Source organism: Arvicola amphibius, chromosome 12 (assembly GCF_903992535.2).
Source record: "Arvicola amphibius chromosome 12, mArvAmp1.2, whole genome shotgun sequence".
NCBI lineage: Eukaryota > Metazoa > Chordata > Mammalia > Rodentia > Cricetidae > Arvicola > Arvicola amphibius.
Genome location: NC_052058.2, coordinates 166,583,761 through 166,607,704, shown reverse-complemented (window position 1 = coordinate 166,607,704; position 23,944 = coordinate 166,583,761). Strand labels below are relative to the sequence as shown.

Here is a 23,944-nt window from a genome sequence, read left to right as displayed (position 1 = left end):
ACGACTGCTCCTCAAGTGAGAAAGTGGACCCAGTATCACACTCATTTTAGAGATGAGGGAAAAGAAGCCAGAGACAATGAACTCTCAAAGTTACAGGACAACTTTCTTCACTTGTAAAATAAGGACCATGATAATACTTCATGAGGTTACCCTGAAGCTCGTGTGAGATACTGCACATGAAAGTGTCAACTGTAAAATTTACAACAGAGCCATGCTTAGTGCTAGAGCAATTAAAAATCTGCCCTTTGAATCAAACAGAAAAGGAAGTTTGTAGATTAAAAATAACCAAGTTAATCAGGGTTTTACTAGTTATTAAAAAGATATACATATAGTTAGCAAATCTCAACTTGTTAACTTGTTACAGAAATCTTGAGAACAGTTGCTACGAACCACATTGACATTTCAGGATGGAGAAGTCAACTATTAGCTGGAAGGCTAACTCTGGCAGTAGAGCTTTTGAGTAGAGTGGACCCTAGGGCCAGGCTATCTAGTTATAAGCCTGGTTCTACTCTTACAATGTATGTAACACATAATTCCTCTGAATTTCTAGTCACTCTTTACACATGCATCAGAGGTTGCTATGAAGTCAAATGCTTTAAAGTCCTAAGGCTCTTAACAAACTCCCGAACGGGAGAGAAGTAGGATCTGTGTGTCAGCTTTACAGTCTATATGAAGTTAGAGATGAAGAATAAAGAGTACTCCTATTTACTTGAATGACATGTAAAACTGATGGAGAGGGAGTTTCACCAGCCCGAGCAGCTTGTCCTGTCCTGGGCTCCGCACCTTGTTCCAAGTTTCAATTATCATCACATTGTTCTTAAGTCTTTCCAGGTATCTGGAAGACAGTGAAACCGGAATCACCTGGGGAGAACAATCAGGAAAAAGAATTTCCATCACTGAAACAATTAATTAGTACTTTTACTCAACAAGTGTTGACTGAAAGCCCATGAGCACACACAGTACTATGCTGAAGATATTAAAATACAATCCAGTCTGTATCCTCACAGAAACACAGTCTACTGTAAGAGGCTAACACATACAAAAGACAGCTACCAACCAGTAGGGGTTCTCTCTGATGTCAGGGTCCATGAAGGGACACAGAACAAGTTTGTCAGGCATGTCAAATATGGTGCCTACCAAACTCACCCAACCTTTCCTCAGGTAAAGCGATCACTTTTAAATCCTGCTGGAAGACATGTTATTTTTAATTAAGTGCATGTGTGTATTGTCGGTGTTTGGGTATATGCATGGAGGCTGGAGGCCTGGAAGTTATAGGCTATTGTGAGCTGCCTAATGTGGGTGCCGGGAACCAAACTCAGATCCTCTGCAAGAAAACTGCACGTTCTTATCAAGAGTACCAAAGGGTTGCCAATCCAGTGCCTAGACAACACTTAACAAATAAAAACCCAAAAACCTCCTCTGTTTAACATGTGTCATAACAAATAGCAAAGCCAGCTATTCATCTGGATTTTTCATTTAAAATTATTCTAGATAAAGCTAGCCGGTAGTTGAACTATGGATTAACAGTTAAGAGTAGCTCCATTAAATTAACAGTAACGGCAAGAGGCCACCAATTTGAAGGATCCCAAGTGATAGGACATCTTTGAATTCTTATTTGCACATTCTTACAGAATATCTGATACAGGCTAGGCAATGCTAGTGTAAAGGTGCTATAGACACACCCAGGTGCTGATGTCCAGCCAACAATCAGAGAGCTGACCCTGGAGGGAAATGTCTGACTTACACAGAAGTATCGATTTGGAAGTTACCTTCACAGAATGAAGATGAAGCTGTGGGAATCCATGTGTCCATAGGAGAACAGAGAGACTAGAATTCTAATTGTGGAAGCCTAATACTTAAAGCTAGAGAAGAAGAAAGGGGAGTGTGCTGCAGCCTCCACCTTTTCCCAATGGAGGGCTGCCTGCCAAAGGTACTCAACCCTTCCCAAGGAAGGTAAGCTAGGTTTTCTCTTGGTCTTAAGACTGAAAGTGATCAGCTGTTAAGTCAGGAAAAAAACCAGAGTGCCTTGCTGTGAGTGTAGCTCAGTGGTGTAGGACTTGCCTAACATGCACAAGGTCTTAGGTTCAATCATTAGTGTCATTAAAAAAAAAGGCATCAGCACTAAAGAACTAAATTATACAGAAGAATCAAGAGATGGATATTAAAATAGAGAATAAATGAGAGGAAATACATAACTAAAAAACTGAAGAACTTAGAGACATGAGAAAGCTGGGGAGTTGAGGATTTTACCTGATACTTTTAAAAGAAGCAGAGAGGAAGAGAATCTAGAACTTGGGCAAACAGAGACAACAGAAACAAGCAGAGATCAAAACTTTGGGCAACAACACTCCTACATACCAGACAGCTACCAAAGCTTCTTCCAGTATGCAGAGTACACTTAAGAGACATCTGTCTCCTGCCCCCACAAACCACAAATGGACAGGAAACATACAAAGCTACCTGAGAAAAATTAAAGATAGGCTGTGCCGTGCCCCACGAGATAGCAGACGTGGTGACTTCCTCTGTGCGGAAGAGCTTGCACTTTAAGTACACATTGCACGGTAGTGGTTTTTCCGGCTCTCCAGAAACAAAGCCTTTCCCATCTGGCACCATCAACAGCACATGTAATAGTAAGGCACTTTCTTTGCTTGACCCACTGGTTTGATGTACTAAACTGTGGTGCGGCACAGTCATGATGTCTGGACAATTTGAGGATACAGGGTTTGCTGACTTCGGGTTGGGGAGCACTAAATTTTGTGTTTTACTTGCAGTTTCCTCATGAATTTGATTTGAGTTTTGTGGGTTTTGGGTGCGGGTTGTATCCTGGAGTGTTTTTCGTGCCGTATCTGGACTTGTAGCAGCAGAAAGTGGAGTATGTTGGGTGCTGCTGCTTAACTTAGCACTGACACCAGTGAAATCCTTGTTGCCTAAAACAAGCTCCATGGTGACCTAGAAGACAAAAGGAGAAGAGTCAGTGAGAATGTCTCGTAGGATTAGAATCGGAACTCTGGAGCTGACAGCAAACTTAAGAATACATTCATCCATCCTCAAACACTAACACACATATATGTCAACCTCCCAGACTAAGAGGAGCCAGACAGATTATTTACCAATATATGATGACCTGTAAAATCATTTTGTAAGAGAAATAAGGAAATGCTAAGAAAAGGATGGAGACACGTATAATTGGCACAGACCCCAGCTGAAGAAGCTCCTATTGGCCAAGTCAGAATTAGTAACAGCAACAGATCATATAACCTAGTGAATAAGGTAAGAATCTGTCCGCTCACACTAATGCAAAATTAACCTGGTAAGGGACTATAACTCCTCTTTACCATTATACAGAATATGTCAATCAATAAATGCTCAGAGCTGGATAGCTCTGTGGTAGAGTAAGTACATAATGGGCATAAAGCTCCAAGTTTCACACTTTTTCCCCCCCAAAACTGGATAAAATAAAAATATAAAGCACAAGGAACATGAAGCCAGAAATCACCATTTTATGCCAGGTGTTGTGGCATACCCTTTTAGGCCCAGCACTTGAGAAGCAGAGGCAGGCAGACCCCTTGTGAGTTCGAGGTCAGCCTAGTCTACATAGTGAGTTCCAGGACAACCAGGCCTATATAGTGAGACCCTATCTCAAAAACAACAGAAAAGAAACTGCCATTTTATAATTATCTTAAAACCATGAATGAGGCGCTGAGTTAGTTAGAGCACACCTGTCATTCCTGGACTTGGGAAGGCTGAAGTAAAGGATAGAGAATTTCAGACTATATAATGAAGGCCTCTTTCAAAAAATGAAACAAAATAAAAAATATTTAGGTAAACCAGTAGAGGGGCAGTCTACAGAATAAATAACTGGCTTATCTTAAAAATTACTAAAATATTAAAATAGGAAGGGCTAAAGAACTTTCAGTTCAAAAGGAATTGGAAAGAAATAAAAACGTTAGAAAACTACTATAAAGGAAAAAAGTATTGACACAAATGGTAAAATTAGTATAGATTGTAGATAGAATATATCACTCATGTTAAGCTGATTTTTTTAAACTCAAATACTATGTATGATATGATATTCTTTTCAGGAAATACATGGAATCCACATGAAGGGACTTAGATAGGAACAGGTTTGATGTAACTTATTCTCAAATAGTTCAGAAAGCCTGGCGGTGGTGGCGCACGCCTTTAATCCCAGCACTCGGGAGGCAGAGGCAGGCGGATCTCTGAGTTCGAGGCCAGCCTGGTCTACAAGAGCTAGTTCCAGGACAGGCTCTAGAAACTACAGGGAAACCCTGTCTCGAAAAACCAAAAAAAAAAAAAAAAAAAAAAAAAAAAGCTCAGAAAATGTTCATGTGTGTACATTTACACTACATATTTATGCAGGTATGGAGGGAGAAGAGAAAGTGGGGGGGGGGGGGTGAGTGAGTTCCAAGCCAGCTACAATGAGACCCTGCCTCCCAAAAAAAAAAAAAACAAGCAGAGGCAGCAGGATAAGAAATGATTGGGAAGAACAGAAGTGGTCACTAGTTAATAGAAGAATGAATTGCATATTGCTTTTCTCTGAAATTTGTTTTCCATAGCCAAGCTCTTTCTCTTTGTCAAGTGTCAATCTTGTCTAATACTTCTCAGTTCCCACCATGTACTGCAGTGGTTCTCAACCCTCCCTTTAACACAGTTCCTCATGGTGTGGTGGCCCTACACCATAAATTATTTTCATTGCTACTTCATAACTGTAATTTTGCTACTGTTATGAACTGTAATGTAAATATCTGATATGCAGGATATATATGTGATCTGTGACCTCTGTGAAGGGGTCATGATCCACAGGTTGAGAATCACTGGTGTAGGGCAAGGACAGAAACAATTTCAAGCTCACTGATCCGATTTATTATCCTTTGAAGACTTTGAACTTGTATCCGAGAATGGACCAAGCAGGATGAGGATGATCAGCTCCAGGTCGACCTGAGCTACATGGGCAGCGCTGTCTCAGAAACAAGGTGGGGTGGCACGAACCAGCGAGGCACTTCAGTGATTCATGTCCAACCTTTCCCCAACACCACGGGGTTGTCATCTATAGGATCATGACTGAGAATCATACAGAGGAGTAACAGACACAATGCAAACACAAACAACAGACAAACAGAGCCTCCCATGTTTAAGTTTACTAATGTTTTAAGGAAGTTTATCGTTTTGTGTTGGATCCTGTACTTGTTGGGCATGGGCTAGATATGCCTGTATTGGATTTGACTGACTTGGCTCCTGGCAGTGAGGCACGAAGAAGGTAATACACTGAAGCCTTGGTCTTTATCCTTTGGGCCATTAGGAACAAAGAGAATATTTTAGGGCGTGAGTATGGAAATTTCAAAATCTGAAAAACTAGAGTTGGGAATGGTGGTCAGTGTTTAGGAGGCCAACAGGCAGGAGGACGCAGGTTTGAATGGAGGCTTGTACTACATAGTGAGCTCCAGGCCAGCCTGGGCTACACAGTCAGAAGAGCTAATGTGATACCATACAAAGCTGTATGGAATTCACATATTCAAATCCTGCTACCCGAGACATCTTTAAACTGCTAACACTGGGCAAGGACCCTTTCTCACGCCAGCAGGCACCCAGCGTCTTCTCAGAGCCAATGCTGCAGTGTTTTTATTTCCCTGTCACTCCCTACATAGCAATATTTTAAATGAAAATAAGATGTCATTCTCATGTTTTGGCATCTTTTCCTGGGGTCACAAGGCCAAAATTTAAACCCTGCCTTGACCTAAAAGGATCTGAATTTCATTCTTAGCAGTGTGTATAACTCTATTTTCTACCATTTGACTCTTGCTTGCTATCCCACGGCAACAACCCTTAGGGCTTTTATATGTGCTTTTACTTTCTTCTCTTTTTCTTCAGCTATCACCTCAGACATCGGCGCCTCAGAGAGGGCTCGTCTGCCCATCTCCTGCTTCCTCCCAGGCATTACTGTACTACTTACTGCCTTCCAGGCACTCTTGCTCTTCAACAGAAGCCCCCTTTCCCTGTTTGCAGCTACATTGTGCTCAGGAGACAGCCGTGTCTTTCTGTATGTACACCCACATACCTGGAGGGGGCCAAGTGCAGACGAGCCATGGTCCTGCTGCACTGGAAGCTGGTTACTGAAAGAAAGCAGCTCCGACTGAATGACAGCTCGCAAAGGAAGAGATGCAGATCCAACGGCTTCTGGCTGATAGGATAAGGAAAGAAAAAGCTTAAGAAGGAGCCATGGGGGACTTTAACTGAAGTGACAGCTTATGGTGGCTTGTGAGAGAATAGTGCTTTATGAAGCACAAAGCTCCACTGTGATGTGACCAATAATGCTACCATATTGCTGGGGACAATGGTCTTTGATCCTATCACTTGTACTATTTTTCATTAAGATGCTGCTTGCTAGGCAGGAAGTATAGGCGGGACAACCAGAGAGGAAGTAGAGGCAGGGCAATGAGTACAGGAAAATTCTGGAAAAAGCAAAGCTCAGTCTGCAGACACAGAGGACGCCAGACACAGAGCAAGTAAGACGTGACAGCCTCGCTGAAAAAGGTACCAAGGCATGTAGCTAACACAGGCAAGAATTAAGGGCTAATATAAGTTATACGACTTAATAAGAAGCCTGTGCTAATAGGCCAGTTTATAATTAACGTAGACATCTGTGTGATTCTTTGGGACTTAACGGCTGTGGGACTGGGCGGGACAGAAACCTCAGTCAACACCATATCCTGCCAGTTTTTACTTTCCCTTTTGGATTTTATTAATTTCCCCTAGAAAATACAGATTACAGATGATTTTATAAGCCACAAAAAGCATCTTTCTCTATTAAAATTTAGTTTTTGTACAATAAGATTCTTTGACTAATGTTGTAAGACTGAGGAAGTCACACACAATATGCTATTGAGACAAAGCTGTCATATGAACAGGCTGGAAAATAAACCGTCAACATGTTTTCATACAGGAGATTGGGCAGTTACTATGAGGAGCTTTGTATTTTTTGCTCCAGTGATTCCATTTCTGGAATTTACACTAGAAAAATAACAACATATTAAAAACTATACACAAATTGCATGTGTTAAAAGTAGTTAATAACTAGAAACAACTAAATATCTAATGCAGTGGTTCTCAACCTGTAGGTCACGACCCATTGCGGGGTGGGTGTCACATACCAAATATTTACATTACAATTCCTAACAGTAGCAAAATCACAGTTTTGAAGTAATAATGAAATAATTTTACGGCAAGGGTCACCACAACACTGTACTAAAGGTCACAGCATTAGGAAGGTTGATAACCACTGGCCTAACATATAACAAGTTAATTTTAGTACAGCCATTAGCTGTATGACAGGCCCACCAAAGAGCTATCAGCTCACAGATGATTTTATTTTGCTGTTTTTAGATAGGGTCTGTCCTGGACTTGCCTCTGCCTCCCATCTGCTGGGATCACAGGCATGTGCCACCATTGCCAGCTCACTAAAAGCTTACAGTAATACGAGCAACACTTGTTATGTTTGTTAAAAGTTGAATAATAAATTTGAAGGTCTTGAATAAATTTTAGATATACCCAGAGGGAACACTCCCTTACTGGCTTGGGTAACAGCTGCATGGAGGCAGGCTGTCCCCACACTTGATCGAACTCAGCTCAAAACACAAGGGCAATGGAAAATATGAAAGAAGCAACATTTACTGTAACAGCCCAACACCACCGATGTCTCCGCTGCGTCCCAGCATGGGGAAAATCCTAATTAAGGGCTCCCCTCCATATTCAAGAACGCCATTTACATCCACTCTGGCCTACTGTTATAAAGTGTTGGAGAAGCTATGGGCTAGAACTGTAGATAATTTCTCTCCAGTCTAATTACAGGATCGAACCAATCCAGCACTATGGAAAAACTCACATAAAAGGTGGCGTTTTTTAGGCAGTCACTGGGCAAGACCACAGCCCAGACCCAACCCTCCATTTTTTCAGTAATCAGGGATATAAGACCACTTGGAAGAGGAGATCAGACACCCATAAGACAGCCCCATGGAGGCTTATATAAATATGAACATATAATTCCCTAAACATAAAATTATGTGGGAAACTATTTTATTAAAAGAAAAATAAATTTTTTAAAAAAACCCATGACACAATATTAAAAAAAACCCAACAAACAAAAGATACATTCAACATTTTGTAACATATCGGGCTCAGTTGGAAGTCACATCAGCAGGGTCTGTAATCGCAGCTATTTAAGAGGCTGAGGAAGAACAGAAAGCTCAGTGTCTCCCTGGACCACAGTGAGTTCAAGGCCAGCCTGGTAATCTGATCAAGATAAAAAGTAAAAAGATGTCTGGGGCTCAGTTATAGAGAATTTGGCAACCATTTTTGAGGTCTTAGGTTCAATCCTCAGTAACACACACACACACTAAAAATAATGAAAAGTAAAACACAAATGTTAAATGTAAAACACACAAACACACAAACACACACAACTTGCTTCAGAGCCAGGCTGACTCTGAACTCCCAGGATCCCATCTGCTTCTATCTCGGGAGTGTTGGAATTAAAGACATGAACCACCGTGCCAGGTTATAAGTAAATTTTGCCTTCTTGGTGGGTGGTATTCAAATGGAAAAATATTTTTAAAATTTTTAAAAATAATTCAAACTTCTTTTATAATTAGAAAAAAGCCATTAACTAGGTTTAGGGAAATGCAATATAAATATATTAAAATGTAACCGAGGTTGTGTTGAAGTTTTCTCATGGCTGAACAATTTTGTGATTTCTTTTTACCCCCCTCTCTTTTTCCTGTTTTACTATTTTTCTAAGAGGTTGTACTGTTTATATTCTGGGGTGCGGGAATCACCACAGCAAAAGAAAAGTGTACTCACCCTATTCACACCAAAGATGGAGTTACACCATCCGGGCTGCTCGTCACTGCAGGAGCAATCAAGCTCCCACTATGTCACTCATCTCCGAGGAGTCTCTTACAAGTGAACTTTATAAACCGGAACTATTTCATCAGACACTACCTACAATCTTCTTAATTTGGGTGTGGGCTGGGCACTCTAGATACTCTGCCCATAACAAGGAAAGAGGACTTCAAATTGAGGCTCATATAAAACAACCCATCCTGATTCTGCCACCACGCTACTGCAGTTTATAAGCACAGTCAGGAGGTCGAGGACATGGGCTCTGGCAGTTGTGGTTAGCACACCCCTGTAATCCTAGCACTTAGAAGGCTGAGGTGGGAGGGCCACAAGTTCAAGATCAGCCTGGGTTACATAAATGAAACCCTGTCTCAAAAATAAAAAAGAAAATCAAACAAAAAACAAAACCAGAGCAAACCAGAGCAGACCACGAACTTGCATGCTGCTCTGGCTCTGCTTGTTAGAGTGGGAATCTCAGACACGTCACTGAACTTAGCTGCTTCTAGGAAACAAAGGTGGTAAAATACTGAATTCACAGAGCTGGTGTAATTGTTAGATGTGACAGTGTATTGGCAGAGAGTATTTGGCATAGTAACATTTGTATTATTTGAACCCAGAAATCTCGTTTATCTAGGAAAATGCCTGGTATAAAGCTCAAATAAATTACCTTTTTCTGTGGGGCTTTCTTTGCATAAATTTGGAAGGTGAGGTTAGAATTCCACCAGTGCTCTATCATCGGGCCACCAAACTCTATTGGACACACAAATCGCTGCTGGAATTTCACCACTGTGAAAGAGAACAGGTAAACAGTCACATGTCACACAACCAACCACAGCCACCATTAACACATGCTTTGACTCCACCTGCCCTTCTCAAGTTCATTCAGGAATTCAGTGTGACTTTATAAAATCAAAGGCTGTAGGGAGAGACAAGAAAAAAAAGCTGGGTATAGCAGCAGAAGATAAACGGGTTCTACTGTTCAGATCTGCTATGAGAAAGGATCATCAAACGTGAACCAGGATATAAAAGGAGACTTACCCATATATCTCACTGTGGCCAAGACACTGTGATTTTTAAAATGTTTATTTATTTTGAGATTAGGTCTTACTATTGTAGTCTTGGCTGTCTTGGATTGCACAGGGATCTGCTTGCTTGATGTATGCTACTATGGCCTAGCAAACATGACTGTTTTTGAAAATCAGGTAGGTAAGTGGCTCAACAGAAAAAGGAGATTAACTAAAGGGAAGATGAGAGGAAAATGAATTTATAGAAGAACGATATTTAAAATTCCAATAATAAAAGTAAGCAAATTTTCTGGCTAACGGACAAAACATTCAGGCTGTCATTCAGAATGAGTATCAACTAATGCTAGTTAGTCGTATCCGGTGGAGTTGAGGCCTTCTGAATAGCCAGGAATCTCTACTGTAAACAGGATGAAGTGACAGTTGTATTTAGTTTGTGGTCATTGGTAATGGAGCTTCATCTAGGAAATAAGAAATCTGAGCATCAAATCAAAGATGAGCTCACTTCAGTCCTATTACTTCAGTTACAGGTCATTCACTTCTGAGCATCTTTAATAGGTTTGCAGAACACTCACCAACAGCCGAGTTATGTAGAGAATCTGGTACTGAACATTCATTCATTCAAATCACCAGATCTGACCTACTTCTCTGTTCATTCCCGGCAGTCTCAGTCCTTGACTCTTGCCTTCTTATTACTCTTGGGCAGAATGTGGGTCTTCACCCACACACGTCAAAAGGATAACACTTATACCTCTGCTGGGCACTAGGAAGTCAACTGAGGGGCAAATAGACTCTGGGTACAGTAGTAGTTCTTAATGAACAGACTGAATTCTACTACAATCTGTGTTAAGATTGCTCCTTCCTACCTAAGCACATTTCCTCACAGCTATTGTATCAATCACATAGTTCTGCTTCTTAAGCCTTGATTGGTGCTAAGAGAATGAATGTAATAATGGAGAAATATGTATAAATTGTCAACCATGCCTTTCAGAAAGGTTTTTAGCGTTGAAAGATATCATAACTGATTTGGGATTCCCCTCTGTATGCTGTGAATACCATTGGTGAATAAAGAAACTGCCTTGGCCTGTTGATAGGGCAGAACTTAGAAGGGGAAAACTAAACTGAATGCTGGGAGAAAGGAAGAGGAGTTGGAGAGAAGGTATGTATCCCCACCGGAGCAGGACAGAACTTTAGCAGGTAAGTCACTGCCCTGTGGTGATACACAAATTAATGGAGATGGGTTAAACTAATGTGTAAGAGTTAGCCAATAAGAAGCTAGAGCTAGGGGGCTGGAGAGATGGCTCAGTGGTTAAGAGCATTGCCTGCTCTTCCAAAGGTCCTGAGTTCAATTCCCAGCAACCACATGGTGGCTCACAACCATCTGTAATGGGGTCTGGTGCCCTCTTCTGGCGTGCAGGCATACACACAGACAGAATATTGTATACATAATAAATAAATATTTAAAAAAAAAAAAAAAAAAAAAGAAGCTAGAGCTAATGGGCCAAGCAGTGTTGTAAATAATATAGTTTCTATGTGATTATTTTGGGTCTGAGCTGCTCAGCAGCCAGGAATAAACTAGTGGCCTCCTTTACAACAATGAGCTACATAGTCTAATCAATATTATTAGTAAGGGAGGCCTAAAGACAAAAAGTGATTTGCTAAGATCATACAATTAGTGAAGTGTTTGATAGGATCAAAATGAGGACCCACTCTTCAAAGCAGCTGCTGGGCGAGCAGACGGCTCAGAGGGTCTGGAGCCCACACCAGAAGGAGAGAGTCGACTCCTAACAGTTGCGCTGGATTTCCATTCCCGCTGCTGCCCCTCACTTCCACCTTCCCATACAACATTAAATTTCCAAAAAATGTAATTAAAAAAAGTTAAAAGCACTGGGCCGTGGTGGCACACGCCTTTAATCCCAGCACTCGGGAGGCAGAGGCAGGCGGATCTCTGAGTTCGAGGCCAGCCTGGTCTACAAGAGCTAGTTCCAGGACAGGCTCTAGAAACTACAGGGAAACCCTGTCTCAAAAAAACCAAAAAAAAAAAAAAAAAAAAAAAATAAAAGCATCTATAATATTAGGCTACAGTAACATGTTTTTGGTGTTTGAATATTTACAACAAAAATAAAATAAAAGACAATATCAAAAGTACATGCAACAAAAGAAAAAATAAGCCGGGCGGTGGTGGCGCACGCCTTTAATCCCAATAGAAGCAGGCAGATCTCTGTGAGTTCAAGGACAGCCCGGTCTACAAGAGCTAGTTTCAGGATAGGTCCCAAAAGTTACAGAGAAACCCTGTCTCAAAAAAAACAAAAAACAAAAAAACCCAAAATAAAACAAAAAACCAAAAAAAAATTAGAAAAATTAGATAAAATCAACTACATAAAAAACAAAACATTTTACACTTGTGCTGACTAGTTTTATGTCAACTTAATATAAGTTATAGTCACTGGACAGGAGGGACCCTTAACTGAGAAGGTACTCAGTACGACAGGGCTGTAACAGGCAGGCCTGTAAGTCATTTCTTAATTAGTGAATGATGGGGCAAGCCCAGTCCATTGTAGGTGGGTTCCCTCCTGGCAGGTGGTCCTCAGCTCTACAAAAAGGCAGGCTGAGCAAGCCTTGGGGAGCAAGCCACCTCTGCATGAGCTCCTTTCCAGGTTCCTGCCCAGTTTGAGTTCCTGTCCTGACTTCCTTTGACGATGGACTAAGATGTAGACATATAAGCCAAATAAACCCTTTCCCCACAACTTCTTTTGGTCATGGTGTTTTATCACAGCAATAGTAATCCTAAGACATTACTATAAACAGTGCCTTCTACAGCTAGGCATGTGGCACACTCCTGAAATCCCAGCACTTGGGAAGCGACGGTAGGATGACTTAAAGTTTCAGGTCAGTCTAGTCTACATAGTGAGACCATTGTAAAAGCAAAAACCAAGCCATGGGTGGCAGCACACACTTCTAATTCTAGCAGTCTGGTCAGAGGCAGCGATCAGCAGAAAACTAGCTCATGTTTTACCTCCATCTGCGACTTTACTGGAGGCAAGTCGCACGACCTCAGTGATCAAAGCTGTCTTTCCCAGTCCACTTCTGGAAAAGCCCACAGGAAAGTGATACTCCACAAAGAAAGTGCTAGAAGAAAAAAAAAACTGATTAAAAACAAACAAAATAAGGGCTAGAAAGGTGGCTCAGCAGTTAAGAGAATCTGTTGCTCTTGCAGTGGACCCAGCTTAGGTTCCCAGCACCCACAGGAGTCCAGTGCCAGGGAATCCAGTGCTCTCCTCCCTTCTGACCTCCCTGAGCACCACACATACATGTGGTACACATACAGGCAAATCACCCATATACATAAAAAGGAAAAAAATCTAAAACCAAACCAAACAAAAAGTAGATTTATTTTCTGCCTCTCTATCTTTGAAGTTCCTATTCCAGGACTGCATGGCTTCAGAGGTCGCTCAGAGCTCACTCTTCGAGTCTTCTACCACCTGCCAGGAGGGATGGAGCTTGTTTCTGAGAGCGCCCACAGTGCTTCCAACGTAAATGATCTCTCTGGCCTCTGAGGTGTTATGCTACAGATAACCATCTTAGGTGCTCTTTTGCTGTAACTGTAAGGGCTGAAAAAATGTCATCTACCCCAGCTTTCTTTAATCTAAATTTACCCTCATTCTTGGGAACTTCGAATCAATTTATCGATTGAAAATGTACATGAAAAGAAATCGTAAGCAGTTACACCCTTCCTATTATCAGCCACATTTCCCCCAAGAACCATTTAGCTTTCTTATTTAGATTACCGCTTTCTTGCTGCTGCTGTTGCTGCTGCTGGCTTTGGTGGTTTCCCGGCAAAGCTTTTTCTGTTTGGTGTCACATGGGGACTATCTGGAGGGACGCCCATTGTTTCAATGATGATTCGGACGGAATGTATTCTACCCAGAAGTGCCAGTCTGTCCACACTCAGTGACGTCGCTGGGGTATGTCCTGGAATTCTTGAGAGCACTTGTTCGTCAACCACACTTCTGTAAGTTCACAGACAGGTAGGCATAAGTAAGAGACCCACTGGGAACAATCCAGTTGCACAGGAGGAAGGAGGTCAAGCAGTGAGTATTCTTTCCAAAGATAAGTAGGAACAGCTCTACGTTTTACTCTGAGACAATATCTCACTATGTAGTCCACGCTGGCCTGAACACTGTCCCCCCATGTCTCACTATGTAGTCCACGCTGGCCTGAACACTGTCTCCCCCATTCTCCTGCCTCTAACTTCCATGCTGGGATTGGAAACAGCATTTATGATCAGATCTGGTTCTCATCTAAAATTATGTAAAAATATTCTTTAACTGAAAGATTTATATCCATACAAGTATAGGAATGGGTGTTACAGAATTAGATTTTTCTAGAAGGGAAGCGTAACTTCTAGTTTACCCACTACTCTAACCTCATTACCATGTAATTTTGTGTGCTCTCCACATTTTCCAAACAGGGATGACCACAGCAGACATACCACCACCCGCTATTCCTCTTTCTTCATAACTCATCTTGTCAAGCATCACCTTTTATTGTTTTATTTATTTATTTTTAATTTTTGAGACAGGGTTTCTCTATGTAGTTCTGGGTATCCTAGGACTCAATACGTAGACCTGGTTGGCTTTGAACTCACAGAAATCCACCTGTCTCTGCCTGCTGAGCTGCCATAACTTAAGCACATCTGCAGGCTTGGCCAAATCCAGGCTATTTCCCTTGCGACAATGCTCCTGCTCCGCTTTAGCCTGCGTTCAGCATTCATGAGGCTCACCTGCTTTTCTTTTCAGCTGCCATCGTCTTCAGCTTGCGCTCACTTGACCCTACCACCTTAGATCTGCCAGAGGCTTTTGACTGGTTCACTGTTTTAGAAGGTCCCATGCTCTCATCTTCACTGAGGAAGTCACTGGCGCTGACTTCAGATTTCTAGGGGAAGATAAACAGAAGGCATGGCATTGAAAGACACTAACTTCAGGGGAAGCAGTTACACTGTTTCTCCCAAAGCAAGCAGTAATTTCTTTTCAAAAACACCATTCTGTTAAAGAGATAAATGGCAGCAGGGATATATTCCATCTTGATCCTGGCTATACAAGAACAATCTGCAGTTCAAAGATAAGCTCTAAATCCATTCTGGGTAAACAAGAAGACAGGAAAGTGCTCAGGGAGACCACTGCACTAACTGTTGGCTGTGTTCAGCATTGTGTTAGGAGTTGCACATGTAGCTAAGTAGCATGTTCCTACCGGGTGCCTTGTCTTGTCTTTACAGGTAGAAAACACCAGGAAGTCTGTTTGTGATTTCCAGCTATAAGGGGGGGGGGGACCTACATTTTGATTTCCATGATTTTTGAAGTCTGTCTTTCTACCATAGTTTGAGGCAGAATGGTTGTTACAATGTTACCTAGCTGGGTGCAAAGACTGTCACTGACCCCATTATCCATGCACTAAATTATTCATTCTGTTTTTAAATTTGCTTTGAAAAATTAATGACTATTTCACAAATTGCCTTCAAAAAGAAATCAGTTGAAAAACCCCCTTAATTTTATTTTCGAGAAAAGGCATCTACTGTAACTGATTAAATTGGCCTCTTGTATTACAAAATGCAAAGTAAACAGAGGAGGTGGCATTATGACTATGTGGCTTCCGACTGTAAAGGGTACACAGTATCTAACACACAATGTGTTCACAATGTGTTACTCAAGTCTGTCTCCTCCCATTCCATCTTCAGCATTTTTAGGTAGATAGTTTGTTGACCCATGATAAGGAGGACAAAGGAGGACAAATTTACTCAAAGATCAAAGTAGAAAGCTTTTTGATCATAGGTTTTCCTTTGATGGCTACTTTTCAAAATTAATACAGAAGCCGGGCATAGTAAAAGACACCTTTCTAGCACTTGGGAGGCAAAGGTAGGTGGATCTCAAGGCCAGGCTGGTCTATATAGTGAGTTTCAGGCCAGCCAGGGATACACAATAGGATTCTGACTCAAAACAAAACAAACATTATAAAAATGGTCAGATAAAAGACAACCAAAATCTGGTGTGGGAAGTCCTTTTGTCTATGTGTTGCTTTTATTGGTTAATGAATAAATCTGTTTTGGCCAGTGGCTTAGCAGAATAGAGCTAGGTGGGGGGGTGGGGGCACGCCTCTGCAGCCTACCAAAACTTTGTTGGTAGGTCACGACCTCGTGGTGATGCATAGATTAATGGAGATAAGCTAGTTTAGAATATAAGAATAGCTAGCAATATGCTGAAGTTATTGGCAAAACAGTATTATAAATAATACAGTTTCTGTGTGATTATTTCAGGAGTCTGGGAAGCCAGGAAACGAACAAGTGGCTCCCAACAACACAAAATCTAAGTAGATTTATAGGTTAAAATAAATTAGGGCAAATACAAATTGGGTTGTTAAATTGGGCTTGGAATTCCAGGAATCCGAACCAAAGAACAATAACGCTGCATGCATTTCTAAGCGGTGATGATTTACTACTCAATATCAGAATGTCAAACATTGTCTTTGGAGCAGAACATGAAGATCCCTGATCTTCTTGATGATTCACAATCAACTGGTTCACTGTCTGCATCAACACTTTCTGAAGTTATTCTGCTCACATACCATGGGGGGATTATTTAGTGCCCTTCGAACATTCATTTATTCATTGTCTTTGCTGTATGGTTAATAACAATGGTACACACACCTGTTTATGAAGAATTGCACCAAAGAAGCACAATAAAGGTCATGTATAGGACATTCTTCTTGGGAGAGTCAGGATGGTTTCCTCATAGATGGCCTTTGAAGAATGCAGCTTACTAGGTGGCTAAAAACAGTTCCACATTCACACAGAAGGATCAGAAGGAGGAAGTAAGGAGGTGCAAGAGCAGCTGAGGTGTTGGGGAGGGGGAGGAGGGGGTGAAATGCCAGCGTGGAGAGCCGGTGAGTAAAGGCCAAACAGGAAGACGAGCGAGGGAAGCCGGGTGGAGTTCAAAGAACGGGACAGCAAAAGAACACAGGTATGCTGCCAGAAGGTCCGGGCAAGGGTTCCAGTTCTGCCACTCAATAGTTTACAATATTTTTACTTTTAAAGCCGAGCCTGGCCGGGCGGTGGTGGCGCACGCCTTTAATCCCAGCACTCGGGAGGCAGAGGCAGGCGGATCTCTGTGAGTTCGAGACCCAGCCTGGTCTACAAGAGCTAGCTCCAGGACAGGCTCTAAAGCTGTAGAGAAACCCCGTCTCAAAAAATCAAAAAAAAAAAAAAAAAAAAAAAAAAAAAAGCCGAGCCTGACTATGCAGCCTTGAATTTGCTTTTTAACCAGGCAGGCCTAGAACCTGGATCCTGCCGCAGACTCCCAAGTGCTGGGATTACAGGTGTGTATCACCACAGGCCAGCTTCCTTGTATTTAACTTCTAAGTATTTAAATTCCTTGTATTTAACTATTTAAGCCGTTTTTCATGGTATGTAAGACAGAGAAAATACTGTTTCATGGGTCTAGTTAAAGAATTAAACTGAAGTAATGAACTGAAAACATCTGGCACAGTTCAAGATTAATGGAAGAACAACATGTAAAGGCTTTAGCACACAGGACACTGGTTAAGTAAGTGTGAAGCAGAGAGACCCTTTCTTCCTCATCCCACATGGAACGCATTACCTGCGATGACGGCTGAGGCAGGAAGTGCTGGGATCCTAACAGCTAGACTCTCTTTCTCTTGATGCTACATCCACCTTTTACTGTTTCTCTCTCCTCTCTCAAGACCTCAGAAGCTTTGTTTCTGCTCTGGATTGCTTGCCCTCTAATTCTGCTCCCCATTGGTTAAAACCTGTCATTTTCACCTCTCAGTCTGGCCACAGTGTGCCAGTCTATTCTACAAACTAATTTTCCTCCCAGTGTTGGGGCTCAAACTCAAGGCCTTGCATACATTAGGCCAGTGCTAAATTCCCTATTCTCTCGAAATTCTCATTTACTTAATTGGGTTCCTTGCAGTACTTAAACACACTTTTCTCGGACTTGGACTATAGCACTTGCCTCACACACACAAAGCCCTAGGTTTAATCACCAGCACCTCACAGGAAAAAAAAGTCTATTTCCAATATCCATTTTGTTTCCTACAAAGGCCCTTTCTATACTCATGTGCTGGTCAGTTCTTCTATGATTGGCCTATGGGGCATTTTCCTGATTAATGATTGAAGTGGGAGGGCTCAGGCCACCCCTTGAAGGTGGTTCTAGGTTGTATAAAAAGGCAGGCTGAAGGAACCATGAGAAACAAGCCAGGAAGTGGTATTCCTCCATCGTCCCTGTTTGAGTTCCTGCCCTGATGTCCCTCAGTGACAGAAGATGTAAGTTGTGAGCTGTAAGCTGAAATAAGTCTTTTCCTCACCAAGTTGCTTTAAAGACAGCCCATTTCTCTGCCTTTCAAAACTCTCAAGTATCTTAAGACCTTTTATGCCTGCTTATGCTCCTGCTTGACAATATCATGTAATTTTCCCCATTTTGTCTCAACTTTGGCATCCCTCCCCAACTTACTACTGTAGAACTCTACATTTCTGACAACTCTGAGGCCAATTTTGAGGTCTCTCAGCAGTAGTGCTCCCTCCTCCCCTGGGAACCAAGGACCTAACAACTACACTTGCATGTACTAAAATGTTGGGAACTTCCCATCCCCATGAGTCCTTGTGAATGTTCTCCAAATAGAACTCAAATTATTGAATAGGGGCAAGATAGCCCTTAGGTGTTGACTCAGTTCCTGGTGTTTTGATTCAGTCCCTGAGAAAGGGGCAAGGTGACCCTCAGATGTTTCCTCTTAACTCATCTGATCTGGCAACTGCTCTCCAGCCAATTATTGGTAACAGTCCTTTTGAATAAGCCAATCATAATAGTTAAAGAACAACCCCCAGACTCCTCCCTTGTTTCTGTGGCTTTTTCCTTTAAAAATCGCTTGTACCAGTCATTCTGGGTTTTTCTGGCCTCTCGAATCCTGAAAGACCCTGTCATGACAGAATTAATAAAATCCTCATGCGTGGTCCCTTCCCAGCTTGCACCCAGAACCCCCTACCCCGCCTCATCCTCCCATCTTTGGGGCCACAAAATCCCACAGCTCAGCCTGTTTGGACGCCGGGGTCCTGGAATTGAGTGCACCCAGGCCGGTGGGAGGTCCCCTCCTTCATTAGCCTGCCCCCAGCAAGGCAGGCCCTTTGTCAGCGAGCCACTTGGCCTGCAAGGAGACCTGACAGTCTGCCAGAGGATCCATCATTCATTGGGGTGAGTGAATTGAATTCATTGGGGGGAATTGAACTTCTCAAAGAAGACCCAAAGGGGATTATTCAGAGGAAGAAATGGGCAGGCGCCAATGCAAGAATTCCTCCAACAATCTGAAAAACAATATGAAAGCACCAGAACCCAACGAAGTTATAACAGGAGGACTTGAACACACTAATCAAGAAGAAGTAGAAAAAATTGACTTTATGAAAGTAATAGAGTCCCTTAAACAGGAGGTGAAAAACTCCCTTAAGGAAATGGACGAGAAGAATAACAAAAAGTTTGAAGAATTGAGTAAATCCGTAAATGATATCCTAGGAAACCAAGAAAAAACAATCAAACAGATAAGGGAAACAGTGCAAGACTTGAAAACTGAAATGGAGGCAAGGAAGAAAACACAATCCGAGGGCCAGTCGGATATGGAAAATCTATGTAAACGAACAGAGACTACAGAAACAAGCATAACCAACAGAATACAAGAGATAGAAGAAAGAATCTCAGATTCTGAAGATACCATAGAGAAAGTAAACGCAATGATCAAAGAAAACAGCAAATCCAACAAATTCTCATCACAAAACATTCAGGAAATCTGGGACACAATAAAAAGACCAAACCTAAGAATAATAGGCATAGAAGAAGGAGAAGAATTACAGCTCAATGGCCCAGAAAATATATTTAATAAAATTATAGAAGAAAACTTCCCAAACCTAAAGAAAGATATTCCTATTAAGGTTCAAGAAGCTTACAGAACACCAAATAGACTGGATCAAAAAAAAAAAAATCCCCCCGCCATATTATAATCAAAACACAAAACATACAGAATAAAGAAAGAATATTAAGAGCTGCAAAGGAAAAAGGTCAAGTAACATATAAAGGAAAACCTATCAGACTAACACCTGACTTCTCTATGGAAACCATGAAAGCCAGAAGGTCCTGGATAGATGTTTTGCAGAAACTAAGAGACCATGGATGCAAGCCCAGATTACTATACCCAGCCAAGCTTTCATTCACTATAAATGGAGAAAACAAAATATTCCAGGATAAAAACAAATTTAAACAATACATAGCCACAAATCCAGCCTTACAGAAAGTAATAGAAGGAAATTCACAATCAAAGGAGTCCAACATTGCCCAAAATAACTCAGACATCTAGTGACCCTTCACCAGCACATCTCAAAGAAAGGAAACACACAATCTCTACTACCAAATAAAAAATGACAACCGGAGTTAACATCCACTGGTCATTAATATCACTTAATATCAATGGACTCAATTCACCTATAAAAAGGCACCGGCTAAGAGATTGGATACAAAAACAGGATCCAACATTCTGCTGTTTACAAGAAACACACCTCGACCACAAAGACAGACATCTACTCAGAGTAAAGGGTTGGGAAAAGGTCTATCAAGCAAATGGACCTAAGAAACAAGCGGGTGTGGCCATACTGATTTCTAACAAAGTTGACTTCAAAGTAAAATCAATCAGAAGAGATGGAAAGGGACACTTTATACTCATTACAGGAAAAATCTATCAGAATGAAGTCTCAATCCTGAATATCTATGCCCCTAATACAAAAGCACCCACTTATATAAAAGAAACATTACTAGAACTCAAGGCAGCCATCAAACCAAACACACTGATAGTGGGAGACTTCAACACTCCTCTTTCACCAATGGACAGGTCAATTCGACAGAAACCTAACAGAGAATTAAGAGACTTAATAGAGGTAATGAACCAAATGGACTTAACAGACATCTATAGAACATTCCACCCAAACAGGAAAGAATATACCTTCTTCTCTGCGGCTCATGGAACCTTTTCGAAAATTGACCACATACTCGGTAACAAAGCAAACTTCCACAGTTACAAAAACATATCAGTAACCACCTGCATCTTATCGGATCACCATGGATTAAAATTAGAATTCAACAACAATGCTACCCCCAGAAAGCCTACAAACTCATGGAAACTGAACAGTCAACTACTGAACCACACCTGGGTCAAGGAAGAAATAAAGAAAGAAATTAAAGTCTTTCTTGAATATAATGAAAATAAAGACACAACATACTCAAACTTATGGGACACTATGAAAGCAGTGCTAAGAGGAAAATTCATAGCACTAAGTGCCCACTTAAAAAAAACGGAGAAAGCACACATTGGAGACTTAACAGCACACCTGAAAGCTTTAGAAAAGAAAGAAGCAGACTCACCTAGGAGGAGTAGAAGACTGGAAATTATCAAACTGAGGGCAGAAATCAACAAAATAGAAACACAGAAAACAATCCAAAGAATCAATGAAACAAAAAGCTGGTTCTTGGAGAAAATCAACAAGATTGACAAACCCCTAGCCAAACTAATCAAACGGCAGAGAGAGAACACACAAATTAATAAGATCAGAAATGAAAAAGGGGACATAACCACAGACACAGAGGAAATTCAGAGAATCATTAGATCTTACTACAAAAGCCTGTATGCCACAAAACTGGAAAATGTAAAAGAAATGGACACTTTTTTAGATAAGTACCATATACCAAAGTTAAACCAGGACCAGGTAAATGCTCTAAATAGTCCTGTTAGTCGCGAAGAATTAGAAACTGTTATCAGAAACCTCTCTACCAAAAAGAGCCCAGGACCTGATGGGTTCAATGCAGAATTCTACCAGAACTTCCAAGAAGACCTAATACCTATACTCCTTAAGGTGTTTCATAATATAGAAACAGAACAGTCATTGCCAAATTCCTTTTATGAAGCTACAATTACCCTGATACCTAAACCACACAAAGACTCAACCAAGAAAGAGAATTACAGGCCAATCTCACTTATGAACATCGATGCAAAAATTCTCAATAAAATACTGGCAAACAGAATCCAAGAACACATTAGAAAAATTATCCACTATGATCAAGTAGGCTTCATCCCAGAGATGCAGGGCTGGTTCAACATACGAAAATCTATCAATGTAATCCATCATATAAATAAACTGAAGGATAAAAACCATATGATCATCTCATTAGATGCAGAAAAAGCATTTGACAAAATTCAGCACCCCTTTATGATAAAGGTCTTGGAGAGATTAGAGATACGGGAGTCATTCCTAAATATAATAAAGGCTATTTACAGCAAGCCGACAGCTAACATCAAATTAAATGGAGAGAAACTCAAGGCCATACCACTAAATTCAGGAACGCGACAAGGCTGTCCACTCTCTCCTTATCTCTTCAATATAGTACTTGAAGTTCTAGCAATAGCAATAAGACAAAACAAGGGGATCAAGGGGATTCGAATTGGAAAGGAAGAAGTTAAACTTTCATTATTTGCTGATGATATGATAGTGTACATAAGCGACCCGAAAAACTCCACCAAAGAACTCCTACAGCTGATAAACTCCTTTAGTAGTGTGGCAGGATACAATATCAACTCCAAAAAATCAGTCGCCCTCCTATATACAAAGGATAAGGAAGCAGAGAAAGAAATCAGAGAAGCGTCACCATTCACGATAGCCACAAATAGCATAAAATATCTTGGGGTAACTCTAACCAAGGAAGTGAAAGACCTATTTGACAAGAACTTTAAGTCTTTGAAGAAAGAAATTGAAGAGGACACCAGAAAATGGAAGGATCTCCCTTGCTCTTGGATTGGGAGGATCAACATAGTAAAAATGGCAATACTACCAAAGGCAATCTATAGATTTAATGCAATCCCCTTAAAGATCCCATCAAAATCCTTCACAGATCTTGAGAAGACAATAATCAACTTTATATGGAAGAACAAGAAACCCAGGATAGCCAAAACAATCTTATACAATAAAGGAACTTCTGGAGGCATTACCATCCCTGACTTCAAACTCTATTACAGAGCTACAGTATTGAAAACAGCTTGGTATTGGCATAAAAATAGAGAAGTCGACCAATGGAATCGAATAGAAGACCCAGATCTTAACCCACAAATCTATGAACACCTGATTTTTGATAAAGGAGCTAAAAGCACACAATGGAAGAAAGAAAGCATCTTCAACAAATGGTGCTGGCATAACTGGATGTCAACCTGTAGAAGAATGAAAGCAGATCCGTGTCTATCACCATGCACAAAACTCAAGTCCAAATGGATTAAAGACCTCAATATCAATCTGAACACACTGAACCTGTTAGAGGAGAAAGTGGGAAGTACTCTACAACATCTGGGCACAGGAGACCGCTTCCTACGTATAGCCCCAGCAGCACAGACATTAAGGGCAACATTGAATAAATGGGACCTCCTGAAGCTGAGCAGCTTCTGTAAAGCAAAGGACACTGTCACTAAGACAAAAAGGCAGCCTACTGACTGGGAAAAGATCTTCACCAACCCCGCAACAGACAAAGGCCTGATCTCCAAAATATATAAGGAACTCAAGAGACTAGACTTTAAAATGTTAATTAACCCAATTAAAAAATGGGGCACTGAACTGAACAGAGAATTCTCAACAGAAGAAGTTCGAATGGCCAAAAGACACTTAAGGGCATGCTCAACCTCCTTAGCAATCAGGGAAATGCAAATCAAAACAACACTGAGATACCATGTTACACCTGTCAGATTGGCTAAAATCAAAAACACCAATGATAGCCTTTGCTGGAGAGGATGTGGAGTAAGGGGTACACTCATCCATTGCTGGTGGGAATGCAAACTTGTGCAACCGCTTTGGAAAGCAGTGTGGAGGTTTCTCAGGAAATTTGGGATCAACCTACCCCAGGACCCAGCAATCCCACTATTGGGAATTT

The 23,944-nt window shown here is 41.2% G+C and overlaps 1 protein-coding gene across 4 annotated transcripts in view; it reads right to left on the bottom strand.

Annotated features, from left to right (window-relative positions):
* The window catches only part of C2cd3 (C2 domain containing 3 centriole elongation regulator), a 106,232-nt gene that overhangs the window by 52,372 nt on the left and 29,916 nt on the right, over nucleotides 1-23,944 (bottom strand). For 3 of the 4 annotated variants that reach the window (XR_005283484.1, XM_038313627.1, XM_038313628.1), the window contains exons 9-15: nucleotides 14,719-14,870; nucleotides 13,724-13,945; nucleotides 12,952-13,064; nucleotides 9,581-9,699; nucleotides 6,077-6,199; nucleotides 2,461-2,949; nucleotides 710-861 (exon numbers count right to left, since the gene is read on the bottom strand). Coding sequence is in view for 3 of the 4 variants with exons in the window: in XM_038313627.1 (XP_038169555.1) it covers nucleotides 710-861; nucleotides 2,461-2,949; nucleotides 6,077-6,199; nucleotides 9,581-9,699; nucleotides 12,952-13,064; nucleotides 13,724-13,945; nucleotides 14,719-14,870 (1,370 nt within the window). In the remaining variant the exon portion in view is untranslated. The remainder of the gene's footprint in view (nucleotides 1-709; nucleotides 862-2,460; nucleotides 2,950-6,076; nucleotides 6,200-9,580; nucleotides 9,700-12,951; nucleotides 13,065-13,723; nucleotides 13,946-14,718; nucleotides 14,871-23,944) is intronic. The other variant, XM_038313629.1, reaches the window with a different exon arrangement.